The sequence below is a fragment of the Psittacula echo genome (genome assembly GCF_963264785.1).
Source record: "Psittacula echo genome assembly, chromosome: 5".
NCBI classification, from domain to species: domain Eukaryota; kingdom Metazoa; phylum Chordata; class Aves; order Psittaciformes; family Psittacidae; genus Psittacula; species Psittacula echo.
In genome coordinates, this window is record NC_137739.1 from 68,669,423 (window position 1) to 68,684,814 (window position 15,392).

The 15,392-nt window shown below is 40.4% G+C and overlaps 1 protein-coding gene across 1 annotated transcript; it reads left to right on the plus strand.

Annotated features, from left to right (window-relative positions):
- Positions 1–6,798: 6,798 nt before the first annotated feature.
- Positions 6,799–14,133, plus strand: LOC308220906 (nutritionally-regulated adipose and cardiac-enriched protein; the record flags this gene model as incomplete). Its single annotated transcript, XM_080617502.1, has 4 exons — positions 6,799–6,852; positions 9,102–9,228; positions 11,035–11,061; positions 13,495–14,133. The coding sequence occupies 4 exons, from the start codon at positions 6,799–6,801 to the stop codon at positions 13,695–13,697; spliced, it is 411 nt and encodes a 136-aa protein (XP_080473628.1). The 3' UTR covers positions 13,698–14,133.
- Between the last annotated feature and the right edge of the window lie 1,259 nt (positions 14,134–15,392).

Consider the following 15,392-nt stretch of genomic DNA (forward strand, 5'->3'; position numbering starts at 1 on the left):
AACCTGCCAGGGGTCAGAGCTGGCTGGACCCCAGTTCCACACTCTCCAATAAAAGCCCCTCCTGCTCTCAGCTACTCCCACTGTAAGATACATTTTCTTGGCATGAGCAGGACTTTCCGACACTCCTGCAGGCATGCCAAAAGATGCTCTGCTTTGGAACAAAACCACAAATCTTCAGCTTGTCTGTGCAAAACATAACTGGCTTTCAACCTGACATTTGTATATCCTGGTGTCCACAAGTGTTCTTTGATGTGCTGCCTGCCTTTTCCCTTGTTTAGTTTCCTTGCCTCAGCTTAAAGGAAGATGCAATTAACTATAAGCTCCAGAAGCACTTGGCCAGTTTTGGAAATTGTACTAACTACTCTTTCTTAAACCTATTTGTTTTACTGTGAAAACACCAGCCTCTAGGGCTTGGAGAGGTGGAAGAGAGAGACTTTAATACTAATTACAGTAAATTAAATCTAGAACAAATATCAGCATTAATAAACTTAACATTATGTAAAGTGGCTGCCAATGACAGACAGATTTGCCACATGCTTTTTATATTCTTCATCGTCCACTATCACCATCCAAATTTTCCAATTCATGCATATTTTACTCACTTGGTCTTTTCTTTTGCTTCAATCTCCTATTTTCTCCATTTTTCTGTTCTTCTTTCATGTCATTAATCTAATCTAGCACACCTCCAAGGTGACACTGCAAATGGAGCTCAAGAGCATTTGCATCAGTGCATTCAAAACATCATATATAGTGATGCCTGCATCTATGTGCTTTACGATTCCCTCGGCTTACTCTCTTCTTATTGCTGTTAGTCCCACTTGCTGCCCTTTCTAGGTCCAGCTTGGCACTGATGCCAACCAGGTTTCTAAAATTCACTAAGGACAGACAGAGTCTCACAGAAGTCAACTGGAGCCTTTTGATATCTGTGATTTAGACAAAACCGCTAACCCCCTTTTTAGGCTATACACTGCAGTCATCCTAGCCTGAATTCTCCTCAGGCTAAAACTCAACTGGGAAAATGGGGAATTGTTACAGAAAGCCCCAGTCAACACAACAGAGAGCACAAAGTGATTACTGCTAAAATGGAACTCCTGAAGAGAATTCTGCTTTCATTCTTTCTAAGGGATTTCCTTTTCATGCCTTTTTTGCCTCCCTTTCTGTTTGATGCCAGCTCAGCTGTCCTCCTGCTGGCAGTGGGTTCGTCCTTTTCATTCATCTCATGGCTGGTGGCAGCCCTGCCATCAACAGCAGCCCAGATGCTTTAAGCAGAGGTACCAGTTTCACTCTTTTTTGTTTCTAAAATATGATGAGCATGTCATAAAAGCTGACTCAGAATGACCTCACTCACTCAAGTCCTGTCCATCTCCCACATTCCACTGGCTGATGTGGAATCAGTGAGCCAACAGCAGATATTAGCATTTGGTTACTTGGTAACTCTTATTCGATCAATACATGCTTTACATTTAAGATCCCAGTGGCAGGATGATCAGAGTGAATTAGAAAACCTCAGTTAGAATAAACCTAATGGATCATGGAACATTTCCAAACTAGAAATGCATGTTGAATCAAAAATAATATTATGGTTGTAGTCTCAGGAGTCTAATTATGAAATAGATGTGGAATCATTCTATAATTATTTAGAAAGTTCACTTCAGCAGCCAGAAATTCCCTCTATGTTTACTATATATCATCACAAGTACTTTGTGGTTATTTGTAACACCTACCTGGAAAGACACATGAATAAGAGAGGCAATTTAAAGAAATGAAGACAGATACACGCCTTTTATAAGTCAAGGATTCATGCCAGGGATGAATTGAGACCAGTTTTCTCAACAGAGTTAAATCATTTCTAGCCAGTCCCAACACAGCAGAAATCTCTGTGCCTTGCCAAGGCTCTGCCTTCAGAAATGAATTCTGTTGTGCTGGATCAGGTGGCTGCATGTGATGTTATCATGCCTAATCTAATTTTTGCGAAAAGTAGCAATCAAGACCTGCAGTTCATGGATGAATGGCCCCAGGTCTGCCTAGAGGGGAGCTTATAGATTTGTGTGATCATGAAAACTTCCAGCACAGGGTAGTAATATCTAAAGGGCAAAGAGAAAGTCTCACTGGGAGGATAACCTTGTGGGTCCTTCATGTAGCATCACAGGGACCTTTGATGTTGCTCTTTGCGCTGACCATGCTGTCCTTCCTTCAGGACAAAAGCATCTGGATACACAGATCTCTGGGTGTCACAGGAATTAACAAAGTCACAGAAAATAAAATTAATTGCTTTCAGCCTAGCTGGCTGCACATATCAAGTGTTATCAGACCATCTTCCTATTCATTAGTCTGTCTCCATTATGCTTTGTTGTAGGCTTTTTTTTTCCCCAACTCCACAAAAATGCCTCATTTTGGGGTGACCATCCAACAAGAGATTAATCATGACCCTTTCAGTCATGGAATACACACTGAAAAGCACGGTTCAAAGGTATGATTTTTGTCTTGAGGTTGGGATTTATGCAGTGCTTTCCTTCATGGAAGGCTTGAAGAGCAGAAACGGTGCTGTATGGCACCTTATGGGTGCCCCACACTTTTCAGTAGTAAATCTGTTCTCCAGAGGCAGAGAAAGGACAAAGGAACACATCTAATTATACTTTGTGTGGCAATTTGCCCTTTTATTTCCTGATGTATTCCCTGACTGATGGAAAATCACTCTTGGCAAACACAAAACTTAACCTTGTTGCCAAAGGTGCATCTATACGTTACTAATCAAGAGCACACAGAACTGCAAAAGGTGGAATATTGAACAAAGGCTCAATTGACACTCTAGAAGTTGAAGCAGATATGGAAGACTCCCTCCTAATTTATTTATTCCTTTTCTGTTCTGTTATCCTGATATGCTGCTTCCAGTTACCACTGCAGCCCACACTGTATGGTATTACATGATTTTGTTTTCAGATTGTTGGAGATAAAGTTACTTCATTATTAATATATATGCACTGTGCATGTCCATAAATATTGAATATATACGTGTGTGTAAACCTACTGGAAATGTTAATAGTTAAGATAAACGAAGTCCATTATTGCAATGAGTGACTATTTCTATGACCCTATTTGCAATAAAACCAGATTCAATGATAGGAGAAAATTGCTAGGTTTCAGAATAATTGGACCAGGCCAGACAAATCCCCACAAAGGCATCATTTACAAAGTACTTTGCTTGTCTAAAATATTTATTCCCACAGAAGGAAATGGAAAAAGAGTTCATATGGTTACACAGCTATTCTCTGAGTGTAAATTTGTTTTATCATGTTATGTTTATTTCCTAGACATCTTCCATTTTGTACTTCAGGAAAATACTGGCTATGCAGTTAGTTTCTTTGTGTAGACTGTTGTCGTGGTTTAAGCCAGTCGGCAAGTCAGCCACGCAGTTTCTACTCCCCTCCCCCCCAGCCCCCCAGAGGGATGGGGAGGGGAATCGAAAGAATGTAACTCCCACGGGTTGAGATAAGAACAGTCCAGTAACTAAGGTATAACACAAATCACTGCTGCTGCCACCAATAATAATAATGATAAAGGAAATAACAAGGGAAGAGAATACGATACCGCCCGCCGGAAATGAGCCCGACTGAGAACAGAACGTGCCCTTCCAGGTAACTCCCAGTTACATCCCCCGGCATGACGTGCTGTGGTATGGAATACCTCTTTGGCTAGTTTGGGTCAGGTGTCCTGTCCCTGCTTCCTCCCGGCTTCTCCTCCTCCCTGGCAGAGCATGAGACTCACAAAGTCCTTGGTCAGGGTAAACATTCTGACCAGCAACTGAAAACATCGGCTTTATCAGTATTATTCCCAGGCTGAAAGTCAAAACCACAGCGCTGCACCAGCTACTAAGAAGGAGAAAAACTGACTGCTGCTGCTGAACCCAGAACAACTGTTTATATATATTTACTGGGAAGTCAATCATGTTTTGTTCAGGTTTATTTTGTTTTTCTGCTGAGCAACCACTTAAGCAACCATTTTCTTGTAAAAATTTATTTGCATATATGATGTACGCTATTTAAAGTCAGCACAATGAAGGCAGGTGAAATGCTGCTTTCCCTCCTATGTACCATTGGAAGCAGTGGACTTCTTCCTGAAAATGCTGGCATTGCTCATTAAGACTGCAGGATACTGTTTGTGTTTAAGAACTCCACCAGTAGTTACAGATATTTTTAGTTTGTCTTATATTGAAAGCCTGGATAGATTTTTACTATTCACAGTGAAATGCTTTCAAGCAATCTACAGGCAAAGAATTACTCCTAGCAATTATCTACTGAATAAAACTGAATAATGAATACATTCACAAAAGTCAATTTGTGAACGATTAACTGAAAGAAATAAAAGTGACGCTCATCAGCTAAATTATTTATTTATTAATTCATTGTCTAGCTTTGATCTTTCACTGCATGCATTAAACTGTGTTTTATTCCTAATGTATATCCAATTTTAGGTTGTTAAACTGCAATCAAAAGCACTTAGTAGGAATGGATCTTTCCCTGTTATGAGGTTTGAACTCCTGACACCCTTATTCACTGGAACTTGACTGCCCAGGTAACTACTAATTACTCAAGCATTTACAACCATTACTATCAACATGATTAACATGTTGTGGGATAAAAGTGAAACTGGCACTGTGAAATGACCATTCCTAGCATTTGGATAGTAATCTTCCATTAAAACTTTTATAAGCTGCCCAATTATTTTTCAATCAAATTAACAGAAAAAAATATTTATATTTAAGGGGAATCTAGAACTGAAAAGAAATGGTTTCTGGCATTGAAAATGATGAATGTTCTCTCCATATGTCCATTTCTTGAAAACAATCAACCCTTTTGACTTTTCTGCAGATTTTTTTTAAAGAAAATACCAAAAAGTTTCTGAGCAATTGTGTAGAAAAGCATAAGACCTTTCTTTCAATAAAACCAGATTCTGTGAAAAAGACAGGAACAAGGTTTTTCATTCAGGTCTGAAGGCTCACGAGCTCGATGCTGCTCTCTGCAAGAATAAGAGCTTGCACAAGACCTTCTTATATGCCTTGCTGGATGTCACTGGTAAAAATAAATGAGATAGTTCACATGGAGGAAGTCAAAGCTAGATGAAGGCTAGAGTCTGACTTTCGTCTTCTTACCTTTATCAGTTTTGCTGGCCAAAGTAGGCAGGTATATTTTCTTATATGAATTAGTAGCAAGTGATTTCCACAACAGGAGGAAGAAAGAGCCAGAGAAGTGAGGGACCACAGTTTGGAAGGCTTTGTCAACCATCTGTCTAGAATCTACTATTAACACTTCCCCCACCAAAAGCTTAGCTTAGATATCCCAAAATAACTGCTGTGAAACACTTGCAGGACGCAGCAGAGAGGGGATTTTGAGAGCATGTTTCACACGCCCTGCAGCTGTGATCCGGTTGCAGCATGAGGAAAAGCCCTCCATCACTTCAATGTACAGGAAAGAGAAGGTAAGGTGACTCTCTCCAGGTGGCTTTTATATATGATACATTCAGTGAAGACCCCCAGCCTAGTGAAATCTGTTCTTCACCATGCTGACACTGCTTTCACAGCTGGAAGGGAAGGGCTTGAGGACAGTAGCCCCTACAAGCACTGCAGATCTGTGCAGAGGCTGATCTGCCAGAGGGCATCAAGTCTCAAGGTAGCTGCTGAGCCTACATCAGCCACATCAAGGGGTCTCCACTGCTGTGCTTGTCCGGTTTTCTCTGAGGCAGGATCCCAGCCCTTCACATCTACTCACCCACTTCCCGAATCTCTGAAAGGAAGATTTAAACAGTGAAGCCCACAGAGCTGTTGTGCTCTGTGGTTCCTACTGCAATGTAAGCATTTTGCAACCCTCGCTGTACTGGGTAGGTGCAAACCAAGGGCCAGTCTGAGCACGCCATGGGAGAATCCATGCAACCACCTGGAAAATAACACAAAACTGAGTACTTTAGGTATGTCACAGCAAATACATAGTTCCAAAAAAAGTTCATGGTTCTGCTTCTAGAGATAGTAAACCACCATATTTCAGCAGTCATGCCACGTATTTCTGGCTGGAAATTGTGTATTTGATGATGAAGAGCCTTCAGCATTTGACAAGGGGCTATTAAAGCCTCTTGAGCAGTAAATCACCTCTTTTCTTATCAATAATCTTATTATAATATCTGTAGAAATGTCTAATGTTAAAATCCCACTTTATTACTATAATAATGGATCCAATTTGTAAAACATATAAAGTGAGGCCATAACTGTAGTGGAGAGAGATATATGTAATCCCACTACATCTGTATCATTTCCTGATGGCTTTACTCACATATTTTGAATGGGAGAAGGATTATAAGCAATCCCACTTGCAAGATTTTTGAGATTGGGAATGGCTTCTGGAAAGGAGATCAACATGATCACAGAAATGCATCAATCATTATAAAAAAAAGGAACAACTTCAACTTCACAATTATGCCCATAAATGTGTAAGTGTTTATCTGTGATTTGCTCCATTGAAGAACTTTGCATTTGCCAGGGAAGCCCTGCTTTATCCAGTATTATCACTATGTGCTATTTTTGGCTACTGAGTACATTTCAAGTAACGTCATCCTTCCCAAGCCAAGATGGGTATGAAGGGCGGAAACTCTTCTTTCCACTCCCTTGTCATTTGCTGCTGCTCCCATCTGCTCAGTCTTCACTGCACAGGGATTTCCAGACGCTTTTCTCTGATCCTTCTCATTTTCTTGAGTGAGTGGTTTTCTAACTGAAGCTTCGTGTGGGAGGCTTCATGTTGGCATCCAGAGTACATGTCCCAAATATGTCCAGCCCCACCTTCTGATCCTAGTGCAGAGGAGCTGCTGGTAAGTAATCTCTTGATGGGCAATAGAGTCCTTATGTCCAATACCCGAGCTTTTCAGAAATGGCTTGTTTTTAAGGGCATGTAATTTACTGACTAGCACTTTGGTTTGTTTTGAGCTCTTGTCACAGTATGTTAACACCAGGTTTCTGTCTGAAGGCAAAATGCATCACTGCTTCTGACAGCTTTGATTTCTGTAAGTTATTAAAGTTTAGTAAATATTGTGAATAGTACTTCCTCTTTAAGGTCTTCCTTTGCTAGGTGCTACCCAACCAGCTAGCTGTTTAATGCTTTTCTCTCCTGATGTGATGTTGCTGCTAAGTGTTTGGAAAAGCTCATATGGACAAAAGCAACACTTGGAGTTTTAAATCTCTTCAAATATAGAGTTCAGTTTCCTTGGCTGTGTGACAGAAGGAGCCCTCCTAGCTAAAGCTATAACCACTGCTAGCCTGAGCTGGACTGTGTCTCCCTAAACCCGTTTCATTTTACACAGAATAATTAAATATTTATTATGCCAGAAAGTGCATGTGCGGCTATAGCAGAGTGATTAGGGTACTTACCTGGTAGATGAGAGACCCTGTTCCCACTGACTGCTCCAATGAATATTTAAGTATTTCATATTAAGTATTCATTGGGGCAAGGATAGTAGCAGACTTCTTCCACCCCCAGGGGAGCACCCAAACACCAGGCTGTAAAGTCATTCTTTCATTCCTTCTTTCTTTAGCTCAATGAATATTTAATTATTCAAGGCCAAACAAGACAGCTTCAGTGGCAGCAACTGAGATTCCCTGCTGCCATATGTGCACCATAGCTCTGATAATGAGGGCATGTATTTAAGAGATGTTGGTTCGTATTCCTTTGGACTTACAAAGCTGAATCCAGTTTTTCCATAACCTGGATGGGTGTTCCAGCTTCTGAGCTCCTGAATAAAAACCACATAGCTCCAACAAACACTGTCCCCAGTCTTGAGACAGAGGTGGTATGTATGCTTATATGACCCCAAGATCAGAAAAAACATCTTTAACAGTGGTAAATTGAGCCAAAATCTGTTTTTCCTCAGTAGAAGGTATCAAAGCTGAAGACTTTCCTTACTCTATGGCAGTTCCTGCTGGTTATGTTATGTCCTTTTCTGAGATTATCCAGTGTTATGCATAGGGAAACCCACTTATCCTCTGTATTGTGAAGTCTGACCCCCCCAGACTGTAGTTAATTGGACTTAATTCTGCTTCTGCAGCACAATGAATAGGTATGAGAAATGGTGAGTGCGGAGAAAACTTCCAAAGAGAAAATGCATAGGGTGAAGGTGTTTGAGTCTAAAAATGGGCAAAAGTCACAGGCATTGAAGAATATAAATATTAAACCAGGAAGAAAAACATGGAGGAAGGAGAATGCAATCACTGAGTGAGGAAATGGGAAAACAAGAAGCAGGGACAGTGACCAGAAGGAGCAAACAAATTGTCTGAAAATAATACACTTTACCTAGCAGAGGAACAGAGGGAAGGGAGGAAAAGGGGTAGAAAAGATTACTTCAATCTTTAAGTAAGTAAAATGTGGAGAATCTCTGGTTTTCTAAGATTCACTTTGGGGAGCTGACTGTGGGAGTATGACTATGCAGAAGAGGGACTTACTACTATTACTGCAGCCCTGTTTCTTGTCATCTGGCAGAATCCACAGCAATCTGATTCTGTTACCAAGGACTGAGTGTGACTTCCAAGCAAAAAGCAGAACAACAACAGAATTGTGATATTGAAGTGCAAACAAATTACATTCTCATACCCACCAGGGTAGTGTCCAAACCTGAGACTGCTGCATAATCTCAGTTGTTGAAATGGCAACACTGCACTAAGAACCAAGATGCTTAGCTCAGAAGAACATTTCAAAGGTGCTATCTATATTATGGCTCATATTTTTGTATCACATATATGTCCTTCTACCTCAGGGCTGTTGAGCAGCCATCTTCAGTAACTGTTCACTCCAAATCAGAGAAATCCTTTCTGAACACTTTGCCGTTACTTTAACCAGCCTTAAAAGGGAGCTTTAGAATAGAGTACTGAAGATCAATGACAGTGAAGGAATATCCATATTATCTTGCTATAAATATTACAATAATCTGACTATAAATGTCCAAACAGATGTGTTTAATATCATGTCCTTTGAGGGACATAGTAACAGCAACAAAAGCTCAAAGCTTCACCCAGATCCATTATTCCATTTGAAATGTCCATGTTCTTTGTGTTTTAATCAACTCTTTAGACAGATGACAGTAGCTATCCTCCTTCAATACTGAGGAAAAGGCCACCTGTGGATCAAGCTGTGGGGGAAAAGCGGAAACCAGAGAGAAGAGTTCGATTTCGTGAGCCAGAAGAAGTCACTGAATATGGTATGCTCATGCTGTTACGCCTTTTGGCATGAACTTTCTAGCTTAGAACATGTCTGTTCACATGAGCTTCCCCTTCTGATAAAGTTATTTGTGATTTTGAGCTCAGCCCAGATCAGAGGACAGACAGAATTGCATTTGGTCCATTTACTTGCCTCCTCTGGGAACACACAGGCTCCTGCAACACATTAGAGAAGCCTCAGGGCTGTTCTCTGGGTGAACTCATGAGTGAACTCATGAGTCATCCACTCCAGGGATCGTTGTAGACGGTGGGTTTGGCTGAGCCTCAGGTCTACCCCAGAACGATGCTTCCAGTCATACAAAAGGATCTCAGACCAAATGTGAATACACTAATGTCATTCTGGGTAACTAAGATGTAATGGTGGGGAGGGAATCAGCCCTTTTGTGTTTCTAAGCAGCATGCATGCCATGGGATACAATAGTAAAGATTTGAGCCTAGCTGGCCCGCTGGGGTTAAAAGCAGCCAAGATATAACAGTTTCTGCCAATGAGAGCACTCAACAAATGATATAGCTAACATAATCTCCGGTCTTTCATTCATGAGCCAAAGTAACAGTCTGCAGGTAGGTCAGCTGGGAGTGACTTCAGGCAGGTCTAGCACAAGGACCCAGTTTATACTTCTACAAGTGATACAATCCATAACCAATTAAGAACTGTTGTTTCATTCTGACTTTCACAAGCTGACCCAACTAAGAAAAATGGTATGTATAGTTAGGGGGCTAAAATTGTATAGTTAGGGGGCTAAAATTGTATAGTTTTGGTACACTGGTCAGGAAAAACACAGGTGAGAGAATGATAAAATTTCTATGTCAGCCCCCTATTTGGACTGCTACCCTGCTTTTGAAAACAAGCCTTTGCGTCTGCTGATGTGTTTGTAAACAAACCTCTCACTGGTTTTGCAATATGTCGTTTGTGGTGCCTCCTAATGCAGGAGGGAAAAGCTGTTACTTGACAAGGTTGTTGACATGACCTGGGCTTTCCCATCAAAACTGAACTCCAGTTCTGAACTCAGTCAGCTATAAATACTTTGAAGCTCATCTGACTGCTCTAGAGCAGGATTTCGATGAGAGCTAGTACGTCCTTCAGCTCCCTGCCAGAGCCTATGCCCCCCCTTAAGCACTGCTGAAGCCAGTCCAACCAGGGGGAACCAGGTGCATCTCCCACTGGCTCTGACTTCAGCACAGCCATGCATCATGCCCAGGGAGCTGCAAGGACGGAGAAGACACTGGCTCTATTCCATAAAGACATTAGAAATGTCCCAGTCCATAATCAGTATTTTGTGTTGCAAACAGCCTGGATTTAGATGATTTGCTGATTGTCCACACAACATTATTAACATATAGGCCAGTAAGATGAAGGTTGCCGGCACGACTGAAATTTTTCCATTCTCGGGACTTTTCATCCTGGATTGTGTCTGGGCCCCAGCTGCCAAGCAGAGGCAGTTCCAGGATACTGTCAGATGAAAGCTGTACCTGACAGTGGGCTTTGCTTTCCTAGCTTTCATTCTTTTCCCAGCCTGCTGGTCTACCTTCTTTCCTTTCTAGAAATGGTGTAAAATGGGAGGTCTTCTTCTATAAGAGCTGACTCCTGACCTCCCTGAAATAGCAGCGAATTGTTTCTGAACCCCCCATACAATAATTCTTTTCACTTTCCTGAAGTGCACCTACATCTGCATGTTTGCATGAAGTGGGTAGATCTTCATTTGACATAAATCTGTAGAGTCAAAAGTGGTGTAAGATTCAGCCCAGCATCTGTAATCATGTAAGAACATTTTCGTTCTGTTTTCTAGTTATTTCCTGCTGTGACTACATAGTGGGTAAGTTGAAGTTTCACATTATGACTGTGAGCCATCCATGGCACTAACCTGAGTTTGCTTTGTGGCTGCTGTGATGCACTGTGCAAATATATCCTCTGTATACAAAGCCTTTCATACTCCCAGTGGTTGTTGCTTTTTCTTCTCAGCATATGAAGCACAAGGTGTTGATGAGGTCGGGTGTAGTATTTTAAACAAGACATCTAATGTCACAAATAGTGGAAACAAAAATTAAATCCCTGAAGCTATTTTTAATTTAAATATAATTAATATATTTTATGGCAATAGAATAGGCACAGGTTTTTCACTAAGATATGCAGAGAAAACTCCCCAAGTGAAACAATAGTTCTCCCTGCTGACTTTCATGCATGGGAAAGAGACAATTCATTTATATGCTGGCAGCAAGGTAGAAATAATAAAAATAATCTGTTTTTTCTTTTTGTTTGCAAGGGCGTTTGAGGCCAGCCAGCCTCACAAACCCTCAAGCAAATGTGTATGGATGTTCTTACGATGGTGACCATTCTAGAGGCCCTGGCCAAAGTCTAGCACCTGCTGTATACGGTGCAGATGACTTGCTTTTTTCTTAAGCTAGGCACATGGCTATTGCTGAGTGTGCTGTTCCAACAAGCAAGTTAACTAACAAACTAAGCATTAATTTTATATTTGTAATCTAGAAAAGAGAAAACTTGCATTTAAGCACATAATTATAGTGATGTGCTGAAGCAGTTCTGAGCATAGCTCATCACTGTTTTGTGGGCGGGATAATTCTTCTGTATTACTGTTTTTCTGTTCTTGGACTGAACATACTCCCTAATTGAGGTGATATAAGGAAAAGGCAAGTTTGCACCTGAGATCACTCAGAAATTTCATACGGAAACAAACTTTCACAAGATTGGAAAAGGTTATATGCTCTTCATAGAACAGAGCTGATATGAAAAAATGTTTAGCTTTCACAAGACAGCTTCCTTGTTACCACGTATGCTCATCAGCCAGGCCCCATGCTTTGAAAAGCAAGAGGTCACCCAGTTGAGAACTGTATTATGTGGTGTGGGAGATCACAAAAAGGAAATGCCGACTTCCAAATCCCAAATCTCTGCAAAGCAGAATGTGGTGAACAATTCACTGGCAAAATACCTTCATATAAATTGTTCAAAAATAATGCCAAATAAACAAATTTATAAAAATTGAAGTCTGCTCATGGATAATTTGCAAACATAAAGAAGGGCTAAATTAAATTGAATAAATTATTTTCTGCAAATAATTCACTCAGATCTATTATGGGACATTGATTTGGTTTCTGGTTAGCTATAAAATGACTGCCTATTAACATTTTACATTTTCCCCATACACTTTTTGATACATTATTTTATGTTACTTGCTTGGTTTTATGACTTTCACCTTCTTCTCTGTACATCTGTATGACAGTTTAATTGACTGGTATGTATTCCAGGGCTCGTGGTAGCAGCTAATTTAAATACGTTACAACTAATGTTGGCCCCTTTACCCATAATAATGCACAACACATTTTTATCTCCTTATTGATTGTGTGCATATGGCAGGAAAATAGCTGCACACTACAAGTCTTTATTCAGGCATGAATTTGGCTTTATACTGCATGTTTAATACTCAATGTGCTTTATAAAATAATACTGATTGTGCAGTGGCCATGCAGTTAAACAGAGCAGCCAGATCTAAATCAAACAAGGCCCATGGATGGATACACTTGTGCAAGGGCTGAGTCATGGATGTTGGTGAGCTAAATGTTGATTTCTACACACATACTGTGACTGACCTATGGCACTTTAAACATACTTGAACTACATTTTAAATGCAAGAAAAATGTTTACAGTGTCCTCCTGCTTAAGAGCAAGTGCAGAGGATGTGTCAGTGTAATTAACACACCTAGCACTTAGAGAGAGGTTAAACCTGCCAGAGTGTTCTAAATATGGCTCTAGGTTAATGGAGCCACATTTCGGTTCTTAGTGTAATTAGTAGGAGCCCCAAACAAGCTGAGTGAAAAAGACAGAAATCTAGATCTTCTCTCTTATGGAACATTTGTAAGCATTAAATAATTAGATGAGGTAGCTTAATATTCTCCTAGTATTTAACTTAACAGTATAAAGATATTAAAAAATTCTGGCTGGAGGGAAACTTGAGATCACACATTAGCTATGGTAATCCTGTTCTTATTGTATATAATTAAACTCTTTAAATGCTCCATTAGATGAGATCTCTTATACTCATCATCCTTTATCAGGAGGTGTGACTCCCTGTCACTTAACTGATGCCTGTTGAATTAGGCATCAACTAGAGGCTTGTGTACCCTGCTGTTCCCAGAGAAGTGGGACAAAAGCATCAGCAGGAGGTCAAATTTGGGAAGTGTTTAAGATGACACTAAAATAATGCTGCTTTCTTTTTCTCTTCATCACTGTTCAGTAGATGACAGGTCATCATCTGGATTGCCTGTGCTCCTGTGGCTCTCATTTTGTGCAGTGTTGATCCTTGCTGTGAGTGTCTACTACACCAGCATGAAGCAAGATGTCAAAGTCCTGGAAGAATTTCAATCCCGACTTGTTATCTTCTTTCTTCAGATAAGACATGTTGTTCAGAAATGCTGTACTTGGTTTATGAGGCAGTAGCAGTGTCCTCCAGTCTGAGAAACATTTCAGAGCACTGCTAAGAAGGATTCAGCTGTGCAAAGCTTCCAGTGTACTCTAGCCACGTGCAAGGAACACCTGAGCATCCACCTTGAAAAGCAAGAAAGCCACCTCTGTTGTACCCTGTCCAGCAGCCACTTGTTCTTTTTTCTTCTTTCTTTTTTTTTTTTTTTTTTTCAAATTAGTGGGTGGTCATACTAGAGCCCTGAGGTTCCACCAAAATCGTGCTCCATCATCCCAAACAGCAAACAAGCATCTGAATTTGTATGTCCCAAAGAGCTTATAACTGCTGATATGAGGAGCAGAAGTAGAGAGAGAACTACATTGATCTGTGCAGGCAGCAACAAGCTGAATAAAAGTCTCCTGAGTCTCAGGTCAAGGCTTTAAATACCAAGCCACCTTTCTCCTCAGGTCTCCTAAGAGCTGTTCTGTGAAAATTAGAATAAAGCTGGGCTATTGCACAAACACTGCTCTGATGGCCAAAGGCTTAGCAAGCTGCTATATTTATACACCTGAAATGATTATTAGCAAAATCCTGGCAAATGGCTTTCTTGTTTCCCTTCTTGTATTTTTTTTCCTCCATGGGTTAAAGCTGTTTCCTAATATTTCATTTGACTCCAGGTGTGAAAAAGAACATTAAAACTCATTTACACCGTAAATAGTTTATTTGCCTAACATAATAAATAGCAGCATTGAATGCCAGGCTAATTATCATATTAGTAGTTTAATCCTCTGGGTTCGATTCAGTCCATAAACCCCATGAGCTTACAAGATTTATGATAGTGTTTCTATTCAGTCAGAGGCTATGCTTTAATGCTTGGGTGTGCAAGGCCTTATATAATAGTAATATGGACCATTTATGAAGGCATGGGAGGCAAAGCCGCTTTATCTCTCTATTGTCCTACCGTAGTACGCACCTCTCTGAAAGGAATCCTTTTAATAGGGTTTATGCAATAAATGTAGAATGATGCTTTGAATATCTGAGGAGAACAAGCAAGTGCAAGCTTTTGAGCTTCAGCTATGCTTTCTTCCTAGACAAAACAAGCACAACCAGATTTTTAGGCCTTAGATTCTTGTCAAGTAAGCCCTAATGTGTTTTTCAGTTTATTTGGCATGATAAGTTTGACATCAGAACCTGTGCTAAGTGAGGAAGACGAAAAAGAAAAAATAGAGAAAGAAAACACTGCAGATAAGATGGAAGAGATGCCTGCAGTACCTTGCCTAGAATTCTCCTGCTCTTGCAACCCACAAAAATGAAAAAATTGTGCTTTATTTTTAATTGATTTTTTTTTTAAGAGGGCCATACCACTCTGCCCCAAAAACTTTCTTCCAAGCAGCCCAAGGACTCTAACCAGGCAGAGGATAAACAGAAGCACAATATGCAGCCTTCTCTCAAGAGGAGAGTGAGCAGCAATTTAATTGAGAATGAGTCAAAAAATTGCAGTCCAAGAAAGAAAAAAGTGACTTCATTGGCTATTTTTATGCTCCTCCTAAGATGTCAAAGGCCACAGCAATTTCATTTGACACAATGCCAGTTTGGGAAGCAGAGGAGTGTTTAGTAAGAGGTTCTTTATGCAAATCACTCAGGTACCCCAGCACAGAGGGTAAGTTTCACAGCTGCTTCCCTTCCCTCTCCCACATCTCAGCCCTGCTGTTTAGGTAATAAAGAACAAAGGT